The sequence below is a fragment of the Perognathus longimembris genome, chromosome 7, assembly GCF_023159225.1.
Source record: "Perognathus longimembris pacificus isolate PPM17 chromosome 7, ASM2315922v1, whole genome shotgun sequence".
Classification (NCBI taxonomy): Eukaryota; Metazoa; Chordata; class Mammalia; order Rodentia; family Heteromyidae; genus Perognathus; species Perognathus longimembris.
In genome coordinates this window covers 20,197,989-20,220,671 of record NC_063167.1, presented here as the reverse complement: position 1 = coordinate 20,220,671, position 22,683 = coordinate 20,197,989, and the positions used below count along the sequence as shown (strand labels likewise).

The window sequence follows — 22,683 nt, the reverse complement described above, 5'->3', positions numbered from 1 at the left end:
GCTAGAAGTGGAGCTGAGGCTCAAGTGGTACAGTGCTAGCCTTGAGTAAAACAGTTCAGGGATGGAACCCAAGCCCTGAGATCAAGCCCCACAACTAGTAAACACAAACACACACACACACACACACACACACACACACACAAAGTCAACTTAAAAAATTATGTACTTCTTTGTGTGCTTGCACTGGCGTTTTAACTTAGGGACCTATGTGCTATCACTTGGTTTCCTGAATAGTTAGAATTATAGGCATGAAGCACTAGTGCCTGGCCAGAGTCTTGTTGTTGTTGTGAGGCTTGAACTCAAGGCTTGGGTATTGTCCCAAGCTCTTTTGCTCAAGGCTAGCACTCTACCACTTCAGCTACAACATTACCTCTGGCTTTTTCTATTTTTGTGGTACTGAGGAATCAAACCCAAGGTTTCAAGCATGTTAGGCAAGTACTCTACCACTAAGCCATATTCCCAACCCATGACTGAGTTCTTTTAAGTAACTTGTTCATGTAACAAATGAAGGATTCAAGAAGTCATTTTCATAGTCCTTACTTGCTTCCCATTTGGTTTCTCTCAAATTGTTTAATTATTGGATATTGTGGTACACACTTGTAATTCTAGCACCCAATAGAAAGAGGCAGAAGGACCAAGTCTAAGGCTAGACATAGTGAGACCACCTCACACTTCTCCATGTAAAAACATACAAACCCAGAATTGTTTAATTACTATATTATAAAAACTACTGGTTATCTTAATGGTAACAAAATTGCCCATGGAGGTGTTCTCAGCTCACTAGGGATTAAAATCCTCTCCAACAGTACAAAAGTTGCGAACCTAAAGCCCCTTATAGGGGCTGGGAATATGGCCTAGTGGCAAGAGTGCTCATCTCGTATACATAAAGCCCTGGGTTCGATTCCCCAGCATCACATATATAGAAAATCACCAGAAGTGGCGAGTGCTAGCCATGAGCAAAAAGAAGCCAGGGACAGTGCTCAGGCCCTGAGTCCAAGCCCAGGACTGGCAAAAATAAATAAAAAATAAACCCCCTTATAGTACTTAATATTTTCATGGTTCTATTAAATGGTAATAGACAAAACTTGTTTCAAAACTTGCTTTAAAAAAGTCCGTCCCTTTGCCAAGACACCATCTTCCTGAACTTGTTTCCTAACCTGTCCTTTATAGTATCAGCCTCAAATACTTGTGATTTTTTAAATGGTTTGGCTCATTAGAAATGTTCTTGGCCATCTCCTGCAGGAACAGCTGGAGGAAATGGAAGAGCGGCAGAGGCAGTTAAGAAGTGGAGTTCAACTCCAGCAACAGAAGAACAAAGAGATGGAGCAGCTCAGGATCAGTCTTGCTGAAGAACTCTCAACTTATAAGTCAGTTTTCACTGCCACTGAAATCTCACCCAACACCGGCTGAGAGGCTAGTGGGGAGGGCACAGGGATAATTTCACTTGATAGTGAAAAAAAAAGAGGGAAATAACTTTCAAACTGTGCCCATCCATGAACAGCTCTCTCTTTTTAAAGGGCTATGCTACCCAAGAGCCTGGAAGAGGCTGATGTTCCCACTTCTCAGGCAGGTGGAACCCAGGCACAGTCCCAAGGTGATTGTTGTGGGTAGAAGAGTGGTGTTTGTGCATCATTGCTTTCTTGTTTTGTATTTTTTTCAGTCCTGGGGCTTGAACTCAGGGCCTGAGCACTACTGTCCCTTGCTTCTTTTTTTTATTTTTGGCCAGTCCTGGGCCTTGGACTCAGGGCCTGAGCACGGTGCCTGGCTTCTTCCCGCTCAAGGCTAGCACTCTGCCACCTGAGCCACAGCGCCCCTTCTGGCCATTTTCCATATTCGCAGCCCTGTCCCTTGCTTCTTTTTGCTCAAGGCTAGCTAGCACTCTACTACTTGAGCCACAGCGCCAATTCTGGCCGTTTTCTGTATATGTGGTGCTGAGGAATGGAACCCAGGGCTTCATGTATGCAAGGCAAGCACTTTACCATTAGGCCATATTCCCAGGCCTGATGCTTTCTTTTCTTTTTTCTTTTGCCAGTCCTGGGCCTTGAACTCAGGGCCTGAGCACTATCCCTGGGTTTTTTGCTCAAGGCAAACACTCTACCACTTGAGCCACAGTGCCACTTCTTGCCTTTTCTGTTTATGTGGTGATGAGTAATCGATTCCAGGGTTTTATGCATTCTAGGCAGTCTACCACTAGGCCACATTCCCATCCCCTGTGTTCTCATATTCTATATAAAGCGCTAGATTTGCCTGACACTGGTACAAGCCTGTAATAGCAACACTCAGAAAGCTGAGCCAGCAGGCTGCATGCAGTAGGAGGATCACAAGCTTGAGACTAGACTGGGATACAAAGCAATCCTGTCTCAGCTGGGGGTAGTGGCTCATGCTTGCAATCCTAGCTACTCAGGGGGCTGAGATTTTAGTATTTGAGGTTCAAAGCCTGGATAAGACATCTTATCTTCAATTAACCAGCAAAAATGCCACATATACCTCAAGTAGTAGAGAGCATCCACTTTGAGGGAAAAGTCAGGAAAGATCTCAAAGGCCAGAGTAAGTCCCAGGACTAGAACCAAACAAAACACCCTACTTCATTTAGCAGTAGAGTACTTGACTAGCATGCATGAAGCCCTGGGTTTGATTCCTCAGCACTACATAAACAGAAAAAGGCAAAAGTGGAGCTGTGGCTCAAGAGGTAGAGTGCTAGCCTTGAGCACAAAGAAACCAGGGACAGCCCCCAGGCATAAAACCACCAACAGGTGTGTGTGTGTGTGTGTGTGTGTTGTTGGCTGTGGGGCTTGAACTCAGGACCTAGGAGCTGTCTCTAAGCTCTTTAGCTCAAGGCTTGCGAGCTCTATCACATTGAGCCACAGCTCTGCTTTGGGTTTTGCAGTGGTTAATTGGAGATGACTCTCACAGGGACTTTAATGGCCTTTTGCTTCCTGAGCAGTTTGGATTACAGGCATGAGCTACCAGGGCCAGGCTAGGGGTAGGATTTTAATTTTAGCTCAGTGGTGGAGTGTTTAACACACATACTTGGGGTTTTATACCCAACTCTGGAGAAAAAAAAAAAGCTTAGTGGCTTAGGTCTGTAATCTACTCAAGAAGCTGTGAGCTGAGTGAACATCACAGTTTGAAGCCAGCTAGGACAGAAAGGTTTGTGAGGCTTGGGTCCAATTAACCAGAAAAAGTTGGTTCACACCTGTAATCCTAGCTACAAAATTTGGGACTCTTATCTTGAATAAAGCACCAAAAATACCAGAAGTAAAGCTATGGTTCAAGTGGTAGAGCACTAGCCTTGAGTGGAAAAAGCCAATCCACAAGGCCTAGAGTTTAAGCCCCAGAATGGGTTAACAAAAGGCAAAACTAATATAGATATACATACACCTGTTAGGTCTAGTTTTTAATATTTATTTATTTTTTGGCCAGTCCTGGGCCTTGGACTCAGGGCCTGAGCACTGTCCCTGGCTTCCTTTTGCTCAAGGCTAGCACTCTGCCACTTGAGCCACAGCGCCACTTCTGGCCGTTTTCTGTATATGTGGTGCTGGGGAATCGAACCCAGGGCCTCATGTATAGGAGGCAAGCTCTCTTGCCACTACGCCATATCCCCGGCCCTAGTTTTTAATATTTAATTACCTAGTTAAGTTACATTTTGGAGCTGGGCACCATTGACTCATGCCTGTAATCCTAGCTATTCAGGTTGAGAGCTGAGGATGAAGGTTCAGAGCCAGCCTGGGCAGTTGGTAGGACTGTCATCTTCAATAAACTACTCAGAAAAAACTGGTAGTGCTTTGGCTCAAGTGGCAGAATAGCCTTGAACACAAAGAGGCTCAGGGACAGTGCCCAGTTTAAGCCCCAGGACAGGCCCCAAAAAAGTTACATCTTGGATACAAACATCCAACTTACCTTTTTTTTGTCTGTTATAGGCTTGAATTTAAGGCCTGGGGGGCTGCCACTGAGCTTTTTTGCTCAAGGTTTATGGTTCTATCTCTCTGAGCCACAGCCCCACTTCCAGTTCCCAGGTGATTAACTGAAGATAAGGGTCTCAGACTTTCCTGCCTGGGCTGGCTTCAAACTGAGATCTTCAGATCTCAGCCTCCCGAGTAGCTCGGACTACGAGCCTGGGCCCAAGTAACTTTTTGGCCGGTCATGGGGCTTGAACTCTGGGTCTGGGCAGTCCCTCAGCTTCTTTTGCTCAAGGCTAACACTACCACTTGTGCTATAGTGTCGCTTCCGGCTTTATGTGGTATTCAAGAATCAAACCCAGGGCTTCATGCATGCCAGGCTCTACCACTAAGCTGCATTCCCTATTAGGGGAATGTTATCTCTGATCATATCTCTGATCACCCAGACTGCACTAACAAAACCTTGGGTGGTCACTGTAAAGAACTTTTTCTTCCATATTTCAAATTGCAGAGAGTACAACTTTGTTCTTTTTTTTTTTCAATCTTACAGGAGCTGTTTAGAAATGTCTGGACAAATCTGTAACCTAGAAACAACTTCTTAGCCAAGGATCACTAAGTACTACAGGGAAGTATTTCTCCCCCAGACAAGAATGCCAGAAATTGGCAAGCAATTCACTCTGTGAAATTTGCATATACTGACTTGACCTGCTTCAAAAAATTCTAGTGCTGGTTAGAAGCAGGGCACCATTCAACTTTTACCTGGATCCCATCTCAGGCTGCTGGCACAGATCTCAACACACTGAGGAATGAAGATACAAGACTCTATTTTCTGGCAGCACCCTCACCTTCACACTTAGTAATGGACAAATGTATGGACATAACTTGCAGAATTATGAAGAATATGTTGCCTTATGTTGACCCAAACCAGAAACATTTATTTTTTTGGGGGGGACAAAGCTGGGGTCAAAAAGACAGCCAGTTTCCAAGTTATTTGAGTTTACAACTTGAATTCTTTTGTGCCATAGCAAGTATCAGGTTTGAAATGGATCTTCTTTCAAAGTTTACTTTTCCTATAAGATTATGAAGATTCATAGTTTACTCTCACAATTGTGTCAAGATGGAATTGGAGCAGCGGCTTAAGTGGTATATTACCAGCAACCAATGAGAGTACAAGGATTGGTTCTGAATTCAAGCTCCAGTACCAGCAAAACCAAACTGAAAGCTGGAGTTAATTTTCACCTATATTCTAAAACTAGATTTGAAGAAAAGGAACAATTTAGACTTCAACCTAATGACTTAAGACTATTCAGATTTTTCCTAAGATCTTTTTAGGCCAGTGATCTACTTAGACAAAACAAAAACTGCATTGAAAAGGACCCAGCATTTTATCTGGTACAGCACTTAGTGGTAAACATTTTTTAGAACCTATTACTTTAAACTTTACAGGCCCTGGTAAAACACTCAAACTGTTTTCAAATTTAAATTGTGCCTTAAATTCTACCACTCTGCCTTTGACACTCTTGAAAGCCTGTACAATCTCTAGGGACTTAAAAAAAAATGTCATTTTATCAGACTAGTCCATGTACTAGTTCTAGCTCAATGTTTTATGTGTTGTATTTCTATTGCAAATGCTCTTGTCTATAGGTTTCGGTATATTTAATCCTTCTCTATAGTCAAAGACCACTGAAAATAACTCATCATTGGAATAAGTCTTCTAAAAGCCAGACTGTTTGATGAATGTTATATGATAAATAAAATCCATTGTAGCATAGGGGTATGTAGAAAAGCAATTTTATTCCATTATAAGCACTTACACAGTTAGTCATGGAGATTAACAGGCCTGCTGGTGAAACGGGTCACCCAAAATGGAGATGGTATCAAACTAGTGATCAAGGACTAACGCCTAAAAAAAAAAAAAGCAACTTTTTTTTTTATCATCAAGGATTAATTTAATTTTAAGAACAAATATAAGCTATCAACTCACTCTTCTTGACAGTCCACCTGTGGTACAACTGCAAGGTAAAACATACAACTTTACAACTTGGTGGTCCCAAGTTAAAAAAACAAAACAACACAACAAAAACCATTTCACAGAAAGGAAAAGCATAATATGAAAAACAGCCCAAGAAATACACTAATGAGCAAAAATATATGGGGAAGAAGAAACATGTAGTTTCAAAATAACTGAAGAAACCAAGAGAAGACTGGTCTACATAGGAAAATGTGCATCCTGGAAAGTCAGGTGTGAAGTCTTTAGGGATCTATATGACTCGAATCTCCCCTTATTCCTGAATAAAAATGACATCTTTCAATATTTATACTTCATGGCTCAGACACCTACCTCATTTGGCTCTATTCCTTACTCACTCTAGCCTTTAGTCTGAAAAACTGGGGTATAGCTTAGGAAGAAAAATAATCACACGTAACATATCCCTTTCTGTAGCTACTTTAGACCTGGGTTTTTACTAGAAAATTCCTGAAGAGTATTTAAATACACATCTGTGGCTTTGTTGAATTAAGTCCCCCAATTAATATTTATAAAATACCCACTGCTTGGGTTAATGGCATTGTTGGTGATACTATTATAGAGGGATAGCTGAACAAAGTCTGTGTCTCAAAACCAGTGTTAAATCAATCTCAGGGTAGAAAAGAATAAAAAGGGGAGTCTAAAACCACAAGTGCAGGCATATCTAGGATCCCTGTCCTTCCGGATCCACACTTCCTTCAGGGTCTTCATCATTGTAAATGTTCTCTGCCTGTCCCAAAACAAGAAATAGAATATATTCAGTAAACATTAAGACTTTTAGAAATTAAGGATCCTACTACAGAATGGCCCACAGGTGCCAGATAGCATTTTACCATTGTGAGGAATACAGTTTCAACTATTTAACGTCATTGTTGAAAGCAGCAATAGGAAATGTATATGGACATGAGTCATGAATGATGATGGGTATATTACACAGAAAATAGACGGCTGATGGGTCAGAGGCCCAAGCATTAGGTTTGGTTGCTATTTGTCTTCATAACCAACATTCTTGAGTCCTTTGATGAAATAGCACTACCAATCATAGCCAAAAAAGTGAAAACAGTGTCTACCAACTGATGGGAAAAAGCATGCCCAGAATATAGATTATTTGCCCAATAAAAATTACCAACAGACATACATTATGTCTTTACTGAAATATGTCCAAAATGGACCAAACCATATAGCAAGTGATTGGATTGGTTGTGGTTGTTCCAGGGATAAGGGAAGTGAGAGGGGAGAGGGAGGGGAGAGGGAGAGGGAGAGAGGGATAAAGAGAGAGCTACTATAAGAAAATTAGAGCCGGAAGTGGAGCTGTGGCTCAAGAGGTAGAGTATTAGCTTTGAGCAAAAAGAAGCCAGGGACAGTGCTTAGGCCCTGAGTCCACGCCCCAGGACTGGCAACAAAAACAGAAAATTAGAGCCAGGGGCTGGTGCTGGTGGTTCATGCCTCTAATTCCTAGCTACTCAGGAGGCTGAGATCTGGGAGTTGAGGTTTCAATGGAGATAGGAGTCTCACAGACTTGTATGCTCAGGCTGGCTTTGAATGGTGGTTCTCAGATTTCAGCCTCCTGAATATATAGCTAGGATTATAGGCATGAGCCACTGGCTAAAGAGAATTCAGTAAAAAACGAGCAAAACATGAACAGACAATTCCAGAGTTTTGTTGTGAAGGGCAGTAGGGAAATGGTTTAGTGTTTAAAAGAAAAAAAGTTTCTAAAATCAGATGTGGGTCAGGCACCAGTGGCTCATACCTATAACCCTAGCTGATACTCAGGAGGCCAAAATCTAAGGATAGAGGTTTAAAGCCAGCTAGGGCAGTAAAGTCTTTGAGACTCTAATCTCCAATTTATCACAGAAGCGAAGAGTGGTAGAGTGTTAGCCTTGAGTGAAAGGAGCTAAGGGGCAATGCCCAGGCCAGGAGTTCAAGCCCCAAGACTAGCAGAAAAGCAAAAAAAAAAAAAGGCAGTTGTTTATAGGGAATAGGGTTTCTTTTTGAAGCAACAGAACTTATTGGGGTGATGTGTGCACAACTAACAAAAAACACTGAATTGTAAAGTTAAATAAAAACCTTGCTTAAACCATATATGTTCCAAATCTCAATGCTGGTTAATTGAAGATGAGTCTCACAGACTTGCCTGCCCAGACTGGCTTTGAATTGTGATAATCAGATCTCAGCCTCTTGAGTAGATAGGATTATAGGTATGAGACACCCACAACTGGCTTATTGCTTTTGTTTTTCTGCCTTTTTTTTTTTTGGCCAGTCCTGGGCCTTGGACTCAGGGCCTGAGCACTGTCCCTGGCTTCTTCCCGCTCAAGGCTAGCACTCTGCCACTTGAGCCACAGCGCCGCTTCTGGCCGTTTTCTGTATATGTGGTGCTGGGGAATCGAACCTAGGGCCTCGTGTATCCGAGGCAGGCACTCTTGCCACTAGGCTATATCCCCAGCCCCAGTTCTGGCCTTTTATCCAAGGCAGCCCAGTTCACTTTTCCATCACAACAACAACTACAAACCCAACACTGGTAGTCCATGCCTGTAATCCTCTGGCTACTCAGAGGAGGCTGAGACCAGGAGGATGATGGTTTAAAGAGAGACGTACATCACCTGTATACCCTTCAACCATCTCTCCACTACCCACAGTATCGTAATAGAATAGAAATCCTATGTAAATAATAGCTATACTATATTGTTTAGGGAATAATAACAAAACAGTTTATATGCTGGGTGCCAGTGACTCACACCTATAATCCTAGCTATTCAGGCAGCTGGGATCTGAGAACCTCAATTCAAGGCCATCCCAGGCAGTAAAGTCCATGAGACTCATCTCCAATTAAGCACCAAAAGGCTGAAAATGTAGTTAAGTGGTAGGGCGCTAGCCTTAAGCAAAAGCTTAAGGGCCTGAGTTCAAACCCCAAGATAGGCATAAAAAGAGTTCATGTTCAGTAAAGACAAAATCTTATCTACATCTAAACATGATTACTAGATATACAGATTTTACTATGAAAATACTATGCTTCTGAACACACTTTCACATTCCACACATTGGCACTGAATACTATAGATTAAACTTAGGATCTCACACCTGAAGACAAGCATTCTACCTACCACAAGGTTCACTCAGCCATTTTCATGTTTTTGTTTTGTGTCCCCCCACCGGCTCCCCCCAGTTCTGGGGCTTGAACTCAGGGCCTGAGCACTGTCCCTGGCTTCTTTCCGCTCAAGGCTGGCACTCTACCACTTGAGTCACAGCACCACTTCCAGTTTTTTCTGTGTATGTGGTGCTGAGGAATCGAACCCAGGGCTTCATGTACTTTACCACTAGGCCATATTCCCAGCCCCCATTTTCATGTTTTTTAAATAGGTGGTTCTAGAATGCCTACTCTTCCTGTCTTGGCTTCCGGAGTGCTAGGATGTGTTTATTTCTTTTGCTTTTGTGCCAATAATACCGGAGCTGAACTTAAGGTTTGGGTACTATCCCCTTTGCTTTATTTGCTTAAGGATAATACTCTACAACAAGTCACAGCTCCACTTCCAGCCTTTTGGTGGTTAAGGCCTGATCCTTGGCTCTTAGCCTCCTAAGTAGCTAGTGCTACAGGTTTGAGCCATCAGCCCCAGATGGCTTATCTTTACTAATGGTATTTTGATTAAAATGTTTTTCTTCACATTAAGGTCAATCAAAAATGTTCCTCAGGTGCTTTATAATTTTGTATAACTATAAATTATAAGTTGTAAACTGGGGGAAGGGAGCTGAAGACTGAACCTGGAGCCCCACTGTTAAGTACAAATCTACAACTTATGTTCTTCACTTGGTTTAAGTTGTATTTTTTTTTTTTTTACTAAATTCTGGGTGCTCTGAAAATTCACAAAAGGATAATAATGTAAAACTAGGATACAGAGGGAAATTATGTTTTGATATACCTCCTTGTGTACATGCTTGTATTAATAAGATGAAGACAGGTGGAGGTTTGGCTCAAGAGGTAGAGTGTCAGCCTTGAGAGAAAAAGCCAAGTGAGACCATGAGGTCAAGTTTAAGCCCCAGTATGGGCACACTGGTGTGCACACATACACACAAAAGGCAGTTGAAAATGCTTACCATTTGCCACACCTGCATGATATTATCTTCTGATACAGAACAAATCACCCAAGGTTCATTGGGATTCCAGGAGAAATCAGATATCTTGGCAGTGTGACCACCATGAATAAACTGAAAAGAACAAACATATTAAAATGGAGACAGAAGACTTTATATACAAACTATGAATAAAAGTGACTATTCAATGTCTCAATACTTATAGCATACCAACAACTCTGGTGGGCCATCTTCTGCATCTTCTGGGGATTGTTCTTCTCCAATTTTACTAGCACAAAAGATAATTTAACAAAGTTTAAAGGAAGGGCTGGAGGTATGACTCAATGGTACATTGCCTACCTAGCAAGTTCAAGGCCCTGAGGTTGACCCTGGTATTATTCCCCACCCAAAACAAGTTTTATGGGCTGAGAATGTGGCTTAGGGGTAGAGTGCTTGCCTAGCATGCAAGCTGGATTGGATTTTTCAGCACCACATAAACAAAAAAAGCTGGAAGTGGGACTGTGGCTCAAGTGGTAGAGTACTAACCAGCCTTGAGCAAAAAGAAGCTTGGGGGGGGGCGGGGCTGGGAAGGTGGCTTAGTGGCAGAGTGCTTGCCTAGCATGCATGAACCATGGGTTAGAATCCTCAGTACCACATAAAGAGAAAAAGTTGTAAGTGGTCCTGTGGCTCAAATGGTACAGTGCTAGCCTTAAGCAAAAAAGCTCAAGGACAATGCCCAGGCCCTGAGTTCAAGCTCCAGGAATGGCAAAAAATAAAAATAAAAAAAAGTGCAAGTGTCCCCCCAGGTCTTAAGTTCAAGGCCCAGTACTGAACATAAAGAAAGCTAATTGGAGCTGGGAATATGGCTTACTGGTAGGGTGCTTGACTAGCATGCATGAAGCCCTGGGTTCAATTCCTAAGTACCACATAAACAGAAAAAGACAGAAGTGGCGCTGTGGTAAAGTGGGAGAATGCTAGCCTTGAGCAAAGAGAGGCTCAGGGACAGAGTCCAGACCCTGAGTTCAAGCCCTGGGACTGGCAAAAACAAAAAGTTTTATCCTGTGTAACTATCATTGGAAAGTGCAAATAAAGGTAGTAACTTCATAGAAAGCAGCATTAGCATGGAGAACAGACCCAAGACTCACCTTAAATCCCAGACATTCAGTCTTCTATCAGTACCACTAGAAGCCAAAATAGTCTCATTGTGAGGGGACCACTGAACCTACATGTAAGAATGAAGAAAGTCATGAACTAGAAAATTAAAGAAAAAAAATTACCTAAAATTAACAATTATAAACAAAAGAATTAAAACCAGTAGCTCATTTCTTTTATGAAAACTTATTATTAGACCTAGGATAAAAGCATCTATTCAACCTCATCTTATATTTCTGAAGAGCATATTTAATCATGTCTAATTCTGGCCTTTAGTCAAATGCAATCCAATTTTGGCCTAAGAACTAAAATGCAGATGACACAGACAATACTCATCTTTAGTACTTTATCTTTTCATTGATCTGGGTGTGCAGCTCAGTAGCAGAACAAGGGTTTATGGGATTGAACTCAGGATATCTCCTGAATAGGTTTTATGTTTTTGCCTAGGACTATCCTTGCACCGAGATTCTTCTAGCTATTCCACCCATGTAGCTTGAATTACAGGGGTATGTCATCATCCCTGGCTTCCTGGCTTGGGTTAGTTTTGCTAACTTTCTGCATGGGCTGATTTTAACCAGAGATCCTCCTGATCTTGGCCTCCTAAGTAGCTGGGATTATAGATGTGTTCCATTACACTCATCCCCTTTTGTTTTTCCAACAGGGTCTAGGTGGCCCTGGCTGGCCTTAAACTTGTGCTTGCCTTGTATGCATGAAGCCCTGGGTTAGATTCCTCAGCACCACAGACACAGAACAAACCAGAAGTGGCTCTGTGGGTCGAGACAGAGCAAAAGCCAAGGACAGTGCTCAGGCTCGGAGTCCAAGCCCCTGGACTGGCCCAAAAAAAAGAAAAAAAAAAAAAAAAAAAGAAGAAGAAACAAACCTAAACTGCTGTAGTAGAAGATATGAAGCTAACAGTTTAGGCTTGTGTAAAACCAAACACAGGTCCAAGCTATAAAGAAAAAGAATAAGGGGCTGGGGATATGGCCTAGTGGCAAGAGTGCCTGCCTCATATACATGAGGCCCTGGGTTCGATTCCCCAGCACCACATATACAGAAAATGGCCAGAAGTGGCGCTGTGGCTCAAGTGGCAGAGTGCTAGCCTTGAGCAGGAAGAAGCCAGGGACAGTGCTCAGGCCCTGAGTCCAAGGCCCAGGACTGGCCAAAAAAAAAAGAAAAAGAATAAGGAGCTGAGTGCTGGTGGCTCAAGCCTGTATTCCTAGCTACTCAGAAGGCTTGATCTGAGGATCAAGGTTCAAAGCCAGGCAGAAAAGTCCATGATACTCTAACCTCTAGTTCACCACAAAGACCAAAAGGATGGTGGCTCACAGTAGAGCACTAGCCTTGAGGGGAAAAAGCTCCAGGACAAAACCCAGGCTGGCTGTGTTCAAGCCTCAGGACTGGCCCCCCCCACCCCCCCACCTCCAAAAAAGGGAAGAAGGGCTGGGGAATATGGCCTAGTGGTAAAATGCTCGCCTCGTATACATGAAGCCCTGGGTTCAATTCCTCAGCACCACATATATAAAAAAAGCCAGAACTGGCTCTATGGCTCAAGAGGTAGAATACTAGCTAGCCTTGAGCAAAAAGAAGCCAAGGACAGTGCTCAGGCCACGAGTCCACGCCCCAGGACTGGCAACAAAAACAAAACAAAAAAAGTTTGGCTGGGGATATGGCCTAGTGGCAAGAGTGCTTGTCTCGTATACACGAGGCCCTGGGTTCGATTCCCCAGCACCACATATACGGAAAATGGCCAGAAGTGGCGCTGTGGCTCAAGTGGCAAGTGCTAGCCTTGAGCAAAAAGAAGCCAGGGACAGTGCTCAGGCCCTGAGTCCAAGGCCCAGGACTGGCCAAAAAAAAGAAGGGAAGAAACAGGAACAAGTATGGCACATTAAATCAGGCACTAATCTTTCTGAGCAAGGTGGCCCAGGACCTCATTGTGGAGCACATAATGGCCTCCAACTATCAATCTTCCTACCTCAGTCTTCCGTATACTGGAATTACAGGTGTGTACCACCACATTAACATTAGGCTTTGTTAACATTTCAAGAGTAGATATCTACTAACTACTATTATCTTCTCATGGATCGGAAATAGGAATGGCACAAATAAGAATTCTGTTATCCGTTACTTTTAGTTATGTTAGCACAAGTGTACCCATTCACTTCCCAGACAGTCTTAAAAAAAAAAAAAAGCACATGCATACAAACACACACAAAAACCCAGTAGTGACTTCCCTTACCTGGAATATTTCATCCTTATGTGATTCAAAGGAATGCAACTTAAGTTTCAGATTTCTCAGATCCCACAAGGCAACAGTCTATGCACAAAAAGATAAGATCAATAATGTTTTTGTTAAGAGAAAGAAAATCCATTAACTGAAAGACCTCTGCACATTTAAAAAAAATTCTAGAGAAATTTACCCTATTTATTATTCCTTTAAAATAAACCAAACTGACCTTGTCAGCTGATCCTGTGGCAAGAATGAACTCACTATAAGGATTGAAAGATAAGCAGTTCACTTCAGCAGTGTGAGCATCAACTGAGTGGCTTGGCTTGGAAGTATTGTTTGAACGAGTATCCCAACTTTAGTTATTAAAAAAAAAGGAAAAAAAAGAAAAAGAGCAAATGGAAAAAAGCATGAAATGGTGACTAATATAAAACTTAAATAATGTGTGAATAAAAACTAGATAATGCGTTCTACTCACATCATAAGTTTCTGATCATCAGCAACTGACCCAAAAAGAGACTCATGAAGGAGATGCCAGGAAACATCTTCTACTACTGCTGTATGTCCGGTGAAGATGGTCTTCGCATCTACCACTTTTCCTTCCTTTGGAACTGCACTGATGTCCCATAAGCAGATGGTCTTAAAATTTAAAATTAGCATACATTAGTTATGCAGAGTTTCACTGTGAGATTTCCATATATGTATACAATGTACTCCATCAAGCTTACTCTTATCTTTCCCCCATACTTGTCTCCCTTTCAAATAAACTACTACCACAATATTCATCCTCAAGCAAACTCATTTTCTCTGCCCTCTTCATGCTGGTACCCCTACTCCATTTTATCTCCCTGTCATTCTTTTTATTTTTGGCCAATACTGGGGATTGAGCTCAGAGCTTAGCTGCTGTCTCTGAGCTGTTTTGCTCAAAGCTAGCATTCTACCACTTGAGCCACAACTTGACTTCATTGTTTTTGTTAGTGAATATTAACTGTATCAAGGTGTTTCACATAGGTTTTTCAGTTGTGCACATATTTACTTTGTTTACAATAAGCCCTATCTATTTCTTTCCCTGCTTCCCATTCCTCTATTGTCAACAGCTTTGAGATTCCTTATGCATAGTTGTGTTGTATTTCAAGATCATTCAGCCTCTATCTTAAAAGTTAAATTTAGAATTATACAAAAGGCCAGGAGCTAGTGGCTCCTGCCTATAATCCTAGATACTCAGGAGACTGAGGATCGCAGTTCAAAGCCAGCTTGGACAGAAAAGTGTGTGACTCTCATCTCCAATAAACTACTCCGAAAAAGCTGGAAGTGGTGCTGTGGCTCAAGTGGTAGAGCACTAGCCTTGAGCAAAGAGGCTCAGGGACGATGCCCAGGCCCTGAGTTCAAACCCCAGGACCAGGAAAAAAAATTATAAAAAGATTCTCACTGCTGGGGATATGGCCTAGTGGCAAGAGTGCTTGCTTGCCTTGTATGCATGAATTCCCCAGCACCACATATATAGAAAACAGCCAGAAGGGGCACTGTGGCTCAAATGGCAGAGTGCTAAGACAGTGCTCAGGCCCTGAGTCCAAGGCCCAGGACTGGCCAAAAAAAAAGATTCTCACTAGGCCAGCCCCGTGCAAAGAAACTAGCCCAGATTTGCTTCAAAAATAGTTTTGCAAATATACACACATGGTCATCTGAAGCACTAAGTAAGTGCCCACTGAGATTTGGGTTCCAAGAAAGCCCATAGCCTTCCTTCTGATGTCCACGGAGACGTAAGTCTGGGTTGCACTCTCCAGAAGGGTCTGCAAAGTTAACAAACATATCAAGACAATCAAGTCCACTGTTTCTTTGGGTCTACTAAGCAAAACAAAACACTGATGGTGATGTCTAAAGCTTCTTAACATTCACAAACAATGAAAAAAAGTTATAGCTAACATGTTTAAGTGGTACAATCATTCTGTTCTATATAGTAAGGCATTTTCTTTCCATTTGAAGGAATATGCAAGAAAACTATTCACATCAATCAACATAAATTCCAGGAAGTAATTAAACTTAGAATAAGTGAACCTAAAAAAAGAAGCAATACCTGGCTTAGAAGGATGTTTTGTGTAGTCAAAAACAAGAACATCACTGGATGGAGTCTTTGTTGCAATGATGCAAGGATTTTGAGGCATGTAACGGGCCCTGTTTACTTCTCCTTCATGGTTAATCTTGATTTCTATTTCAATTTTCCCACTAACAGAGCCAAAACCTCCAAATTCTGTAAACAAATTGAGTATTAAGTGAGAGAAAAATAAGAGCTATTCTGTATGTATCACTCAGTATGTAAGGGCACAGGTAAAGCCTTTCCCAGCAAACAAGTATTAACAAACTTTTTTTTTTTTTACCAGTGCTGGGACTTGAACTCAGGGCCTGGACACTGTCCCTGAGTTCTTTTTTGCTCAAGGCCTATAGCACCCTACCACTTGAGCCACAGCCCCACTTCCAGCTTTTTCTGTATATGTGGTACTGAGGAATGGAACCCAGGGCCCTCATGTATGCCAGGCAAGCACTCCTATCACTAAGCCACATTTTCAGCCCCAATACCCAATATTCTTTTTGTTTTTCCCCCAGTCCTGGGCCTCGAACTCAGGGCCTGAGCACTGTCTCTGGCTTCTTTTTTACTCAAGGCTAGCACTCTACCACTTGAGCCACAGCACCCCTTCTGGTCATTTCCTACATTGGTGGTACTGAGGAATCAAACCCAGGGCTTCATGTATAGGAGGCAAGAACTCTTGCCACCAGGCCATATTCCCAGCCCCCAAATATTCTTATTTGCTAAATTAAGTAGGGTAGAACAATGAAAGGGGTGACACTGATGAACTGAAACCCCTTTGCAGAACTATTTAAAAGATGGTAATAATAAAAAGAAACTAAGACTACCAATTCATTTCAAAAGCAGATTCATGATGAACAGTTTACAAATCTCACTTGAGGTACAAACATGGAAGCTGAATAAGCAAGTTATTGTTTTATTGACTATTAAACTACAATATTAGGTACTGGGGGGGGTCCATCTTCACATGATTTATTTGAAACTCTGGATTGGATTAAAAGATCATCCCATGTTCTTCCCATGCCTTTTTGTTTTTGCTAGTCCTGGAGTTTGAATTGGGGGCCTGAGCATTGTCCCTGGCTTCTTTTTGCTCAAGGCTAGCACTCTGCCACCTGAGCCACAGCGCCACTTCTGGCCATTTTCTGTATATGTGGTGCTAGGGAACTGAACCCAGGGCTTCATGTATGGGAGGCAAGCACTCTTGCCACTAGGCCATATTCCCAGCCCCTCCCCATGCCTTTCCTTTTGAAGAGCGTGAGACACAAGAACTCCTATCTTTTTTTGTTTTGGTAACTTTGGGTTGTGCTTTAGGCTTCAAACTTGATACAAAAGTGCTCTACCCACTTGAGCCATGCCCCCAACAATCCCTACTTACACTTACAAATTAGTCTTGAGTCAAAACAAATCAGGTAGGCAAAAACTAGGAAAAGATGTTTTTGGTTATTTTTGTGGTACTGGTGTTATGGCTAGAATTCTACCACTTGTACCATACGTTGAACCCAGTTTTTTTGCTGGTTAATTGGGAGGTGGAGGTTTATGGACTTTCTGCTCAGGCTGGTTTCAAACTGTTTTCTAGAACTCAGACCTCCTGAGTAGCTAGGATTACCAATGTGAACCACCAGTGCCTGGCTTCAATGAGTAAGATTTATACTCACTCAGAGCCATGAACCAATTTTCACCAATATCTCCCCTGAGAACACACAGTAATAAATACAGGAGGTCTTTGCTTCTATTGCAGAAATTCTACATCTTTTTTTTTTCCTTTGGTGCTGGTCTTAGGGCATGAACTCAGGACTTGAGCACTGTCCCTCTTTTTTTCTTTTTTGGTTTGCCAAAAGCTAACTAGCAATGTACCACTTGAGCCACAGCTCCACATTCAGCTTTTTGCTGATTAACTGGAGACAAGAGTCTCAGATTTCTTTCCCAGGGTAGCTTCCAACTGTAATCCTCAGATCTCATCCTCTGGAGTAGCTAGGGTTAAAGGTATGAGGCACTTGCACTTGGCTATTCCATTTTACTAAAGGGAAACCTAGAGGAAAAGCAGTTAAGCATGAGTTGAACATTACTTTTAGATTGCAAACTCAGCTTTTCCACGCTTAAATTTTATTTCTAACTTAAGAGGCTCCTTTATCACATTGGTTTATCTTTCTTGCAATAACTCAAAAAACCTATACATAATCTTTTAATATTCATACCTCCTTTCTCACTGTCATAGTGTGATGCGTCAAATTGTGCATCATCATTGGGGAGCTGTACGCTGGCTATCACAAGGTGGTTTTGTTCATCCGATGTGTGTGTCCCCAGGACAAGGCGATGAATGCTGAAATCTTTCCCTTCAGGTCTGTAATAGTAATGCACAGTAGTCACTTATTAATTAGTAACAGCAAGAAATATCACACACATGAAAAATTCACCATAACATCTAGATTTTGAATAGGAAAAGCCATTAAAGATCTACTTTTAACATAGTGTCAATATAATCCCTAGTACCCTATCTGACTCCCCAAAGGCAAGAACACTATGTAAACAAAAATAGTGGTAATCTTAGGTAAGGTGGGAGGGAAAGAGATAAGAGAGACACAGAGGGAAAAAACAGTATACTACATGAATGGTACGTAAAATATGGGGGTTTAGATTTAAAAGAAAAAACAAAAAGGACTACTTTTGGTTAAGTGATAAAACTCAAGGCAAGGTGGCAGTGGCTCACACCCGTAATCCTAGACAGAGGCTAGGATCTGAAAATCATAGTTCAAAGCTAGACCATATAGGAATGTCCCTGAGACTCTTACCCCAATGAAAACCCAGAAGCAGAACTGTGGATCAAGTGGTAGAGTGCTAGCCTTGAGCAAAAAAGTTCAGAGACAGTGCTCAGGCCTCAAGTTCAAGCCCCAGAACTGGCAAAAAGAGACTAAAACAGGTCTCAAACATGACAAACACCGTGTTAATATTTTATGTAATAGTATTCCAATTTGAGGATGAGGATACTTGAAGTTTAGGAAAATTAAAGCAATCCATGATTACATAATCACTAAGTAAAAAACTAAGGCTAAAGTCCAAATCTAGCTTTGCCCTTCCCCCAACCTGAAATCCTTATGACACTTTCGCTCATTGGATGGTGCTCTACTACCAGAGCCATGCCTCCAAACCCTCTAGCTTTGGAGGTAGAAAAGCACAGTGGAAGAAATTAAGAGAAGAAATCAACCTGAACTACAAGAAACTGTCTTAAATGTCAACTTCAAAGTATTGTTTGGGGCTGAGGAGTGCTTGCCTAGCATGCACAAAGCCCTGGGTTCGATTCCTCAGCACCACATAAACAGAAAAAGCCAAAAGTAGTGCTAGAGTGATAGCCTTGAGCAAAAAGAAGCCAGGGACTATGTTCAGGCCCTGAGTCCCAAGCCCAAGGACTGGCAAAAAAAAAAAAAAGTGCTGTGGAAAACAAGGAATCATGCTAAGTTTCTAAAAAGGACATAGCTTAATGTCACTGTTCCCTTCAGCATTAATCTAACAATGTAAAAGTGTGGTCCCAGGGGCTGGGAATATGGTGGTAGAGTGCTTTCCTTGTATGCATGAAGCCCTGGGTTCAATTCCTCAGCACCACATATATAGAAAAAGCTTGAAGTGGCGCTGTGGCTCAAGTGGTAGAGTGCTAGCCTTGAGCAAAAAGAAGCCAGGGACAGTGCTCAGACCCTGAGTTCAAGCCCAAGGATAGGTAAAAAACAGAACAAAACTAAAAGTGTGGTCCCAGAACCTTGGTGTACTGATGTACACAGGATTATCTGTTAGAAATAAAAATGATCAGGTCCTCTCCACACCTACTGAATCAATAACCTTAGAGGTGCACAACACTATTTTACATCTCCAGCTGATTATGTTCTTGTACATCACAATTTGAAAACCCCTGGTCTAGCTAGGAAAGATATTCACATGTCAGATATACTATCAAAGGGATGAAGGGGAAATGTCAAAAAGGACTATGCAGATTTTATCAGATGTTGAAGAAAATAAGATGACACCAACAGGAAGCCAAACAAACAGAAAGAACTCAACATTGGGTCTAGAGATACCAATGGAAACACCCTCTGTCTAAATCTGACAGGAAAATATGCTAGGAATATGTAGTGTGTATGTACCCTATGTAGTAACAGGAAAGGGCAGTGAACAGAAAATCCCAAGTCTGTTGATGAAGTTAGGCAAAAAAAGGAAAGAAAAAAAGAGGGAGAATATTGCAGATCCTACAGCTGTGTTTCAAAAGAAAAAAATTAAAGGGTAAAAACACATTAAAGCCGACAAGGAAGCTGGTGGTAATCTTAACTACCTAGGAGGCTGGGATATGAGGATCGCAGTTCAAAGCAAGCCTGGACAGAGAAGTCCATGAGATTCTTATCTCCAATTAACCATCAGAAAACGAAGTGGCAGTGTGGCTCTCAAGTGGTAGAGCACTAGCACCCAGGACCAGAGTTCAAGCCCCAGGACTGGTAAAAACAAAACAAAAAACGAAACCAGAAAGTCCTCTCACCCCAAAGTAAACAGTTTGGAGGCTGGAAATGTGGCTTAGCGGTAGAGTGCTTGCCTAGCCTCACAAAGTCCTGGGGTTAGATTCCTCAGCACCAAATACACAGAAAAAGCAGCAAGTGGCACTGTGGCTCAAGAGGTAGAGTGTAAGCCTTCAACAAAAAGCCAGGGACAGTGCTCAAGCTGAGTCCAAGCCCCAGGACTGGCCAGTTTACATTAGGGCTGACTGCTTATAAACATGTAATTCCCAACTTTTAGACACTGCTCACACCTTGTATTATTCATCCAGATCTGCTAAAGCAGAAATTCACTGAATGTGTAAACTTCCACTTTGGGGAATTTAGCCTAATTTTGTTGCTTTCCAAACCAGAATAATCAGTAATTACCTGCGAAGCATTAAAAAAGACTTACCAGGCATAAGTACTCACTGATCCAAAACACACAATTTAGCACAATTATAGTAAATTAGAATTATATTTTAACCTTTTTTTTTTTGGTGTGTCTTGGGGCTTGAACTCTGCCTGGGTGCTGTCCCTGAGCTCTTCAGCGCAATGCTAGTGCTCTACCGCTGAGCTACAAAGCCACTTCTGGTTTTCTGTTTGGTTGGTTTTGTTTTTCTGCCAGTCCTGGGCCTTGGACTCAGGGCCTGAGCACTGTCCCTGGCTTCTTTTTGCTTAAGGCTAGCACTCTGCCACTTGAACCACAGCACCACTTCCAGCATTTTTCTATATATGTGGTGCTGAGGAATCAAACCCAGGGCTTCATGTATACGAGGCGAGCACTTTACCACTAGGCCATATTCCCAGCCCCCCACTTCTGGTTTTCTGGTAGTTAATTGGAGATAAGAGTCTTATTAGACTTTCCTGCTGGGCTGGCTTTGAACCAGGATCCTCAGATTTTAGCCTCATGAGTCACTGGCACACTGCTAAACATAAAGGGTATATGAATTGTGGGGGTTTTTTGGCAGGTCCAATGCCAGCACTCTACCTCTTGAGGTAATTTTAGTTCGAAATCTAATTTCCTAATATTTTGGAAAGTGAAACAATTATTCCAAAGTCACATATTGTGCACAAACTACACTAATAGTTATCACCAGCTACCTTCAAGTTTACATTGTAACTTCCTTTTGGACCAACCAAGTAGAAGTATGTATTTTCCCTTCGATTTAAACCCCATCCCCAGGCTAGTGAAAATCTAGTAGTTTCAAAACATGTTAATCTAAAGCTCTCACTAACTTCTGGAGGCTGAGATCTGAGGACTAGAGTTCAAAGGGAGCCCAGGCAGGAAAAGTATGGGAGACCCTTATCTCTAAAGGAAGTGAGAGAGTGCTGGCCTTGAAGTTTTGAAAAAGCCAAGGGATAACACCCAGACCCATGGCCCATTTCTAACTTAGACATTTTGTTGAATGAACTGGACTTAAAACACGTTTTTCTCTTGCCTGGTAAGTTCATAAAATAATTTTACATTCTGCTTCACTTTCAGGGCAAAGGAAGACAACTGTTGTAACAGGCTCTGGTCACATGGTCTCTTGGGGGAGGAGGAGGCAACAAGAGAGGAGAAACATGGAAGAAATCAACGTGTGACATCTATATTGAAGAACTACCAAAGTAACGTTCAAGAGGTTCCTGTCACCTGGTCACATCGGGAAGCCACTGCGCAGTGAGGCTGGGCCACTCCAGGGCATGGGTCATCACCAAATCGTACAGAAAGGGAGTGTTCTTTTTCCATATTTTGTACTCCTCGTTGATCACACGCTCTTCCACTGCGTCGTCAAAGGCTGCTACAATTTTGTTTTTAAACAATAACAAGTTAGCCAAGAGCAAAACAAGGGAAAATAACCCTCCCCAATGCTCCGGGAACGGCTTCTTCGTTCCGACTTTGAAATGGAGGGAATCTGTCTGAAATTCCCTAGACGCAGGCACCACCGCGGCTCTCCACCTCTGCAGGCCGGAAATGCTCGAGCCGCCCTGGCCACGCACTCCGTCACCCGTTTGGGGCGACGGCTCCGTGTACCCCGAAGCCCGCCCGCGAGCGAAGGAAGTCCGCAGGACCAGCGAGGCGGCCCGCGCACCGGGCTTTTGAGGGAGGGACCGGCGCAGGCAAGCCCGGGAAGGCGGAGGGACTGGCTGCGGGCGCGAGGAGGGCCGGGCACCCGCCGGGGCCCCCCGCCCACGGCGGCGCCCCGCATCCGCTCTCGGGGAGCTGGCGCGCTGTTCGCCCGCCCCGCGGCGAGCTCCCTCACCGCCGCGTTAGTCGGGCTGCGTTCCGTGGGGTGCAGTCGGGCCTGCCCTCCCTACTCGGCCTCATAGAGGGCCACGACGGCCGTCTCGGCACCCCAAGCCCTGCCGAGAAGGCCTCAGCATTCTCACCTTCCTTGTCGGCCATGGCGGCAGGCTAGCCGGGGGAGATCCCGGGGTCGTACGTTGCGGGAGGGGCGGGGAGGCTGCGAGCGCTCGCTCGGCGCGCGCGGCCTCTATTGTTTCCTGCGGCCCCTGCGTGAGGGCAGGCTCGCGCACCTTCGCGCCAACGACGGCCAATCGGAGCCCAGCGAGCGGCGAAGTGGGCGGGGAATCTGCATTCTCGGCCTATCCAGACGCACAGAGCCGCTTTCGGCGGGGCGCAGGCATCCGCTCCTCCCCTTACCCCCCCACCGCTCGGAGATGATTTCCAGCGATTGCGCGCGCCCGGGCTGATGGGATTGTGCCCGTACAAATCACGTGAG

General features: G+C 43.2%; 2 protein-coding genes across 3 annotated transcripts in view; one reads left to right on the top strand and one right to left on the bottom strand.

Moving 5' to 3' along the window:
• Positions 1–5,874, top strand: part of Sync (syncoilin, intermediate filament protein) — an 18,806-nt gene extending 12,932 nt beyond the window's left edge. Inside the window, exons 3-5 of one of the 2 annotated variants that reach the window (XM_048350781.1) lie at positions 1,243–1,367; positions 1,518–1,594; positions 4,450–5,874. In XM_048350781.1, the coding sequence (XP_048206738.1) occupies positions 1,243–1,367; positions 1,518–1,594; positions 4,450–4,460 (213 nt within the window). In that variant the 3' untranslated portion in view covers positions 4,461–5,874. The remainder of the gene's footprint in view (positions 1–1,242; positions 1,368–1,517; positions 1,595–4,449) is intronic. The other variant, XM_048350782.1, reaches the window with a different exon arrangement.
• On the bottom strand, positions 5,672–22,486 carry Rbbp4 (RB binding protein 4, chromatin remodeling factor). The gene is made up of 12 exons (XM_048350783.1): positions 22,331–22,486; positions 21,594–21,741; positions 17,645–17,790; positions 15,441–15,614; positions 15,041–15,156; positions 13,845–14,005; positions 13,596–13,722; positions 13,379–13,456; positions 11,136–11,212; positions 10,222–10,279; positions 10,015–10,125; positions 5,672–6,655 (listed from the first exon to the last, which is right to left on the bottom strand). Exons 1-12 carry the CDS (start codon positions 22,344–22,346, stop codon positions 6,590–6,592), a joined length of 1,278 nt encoding a protein of 425 aa, XP_048206740.1. The 5' UTR covers positions 22,347–22,486; the 3' UTR covers positions 5,672–6,589.
• Between the last annotated feature and the right edge of the window lie 197 nt (positions 22,487–22,683).

Bases quoted from the DNA above. Each gene is read 5' to 3' on its own strand.
- Rbbp4 (XM_048350783.1), bottom strand. The intron at 17,791-21,593 runs GTGACAGGAACC...TTACTATTACAG, and splicing joins TGGCTTCCCGATGTGACCAG to ACCTGAAGGGAAAGATTTCA. The intron at 11,213-13,378 runs GTAAGGGAAGTC...TCTTACATGTAG, and splicing joins ATAAGGATGAAATATTCCAG to GTTCAGTGGTCCCCTCACAA.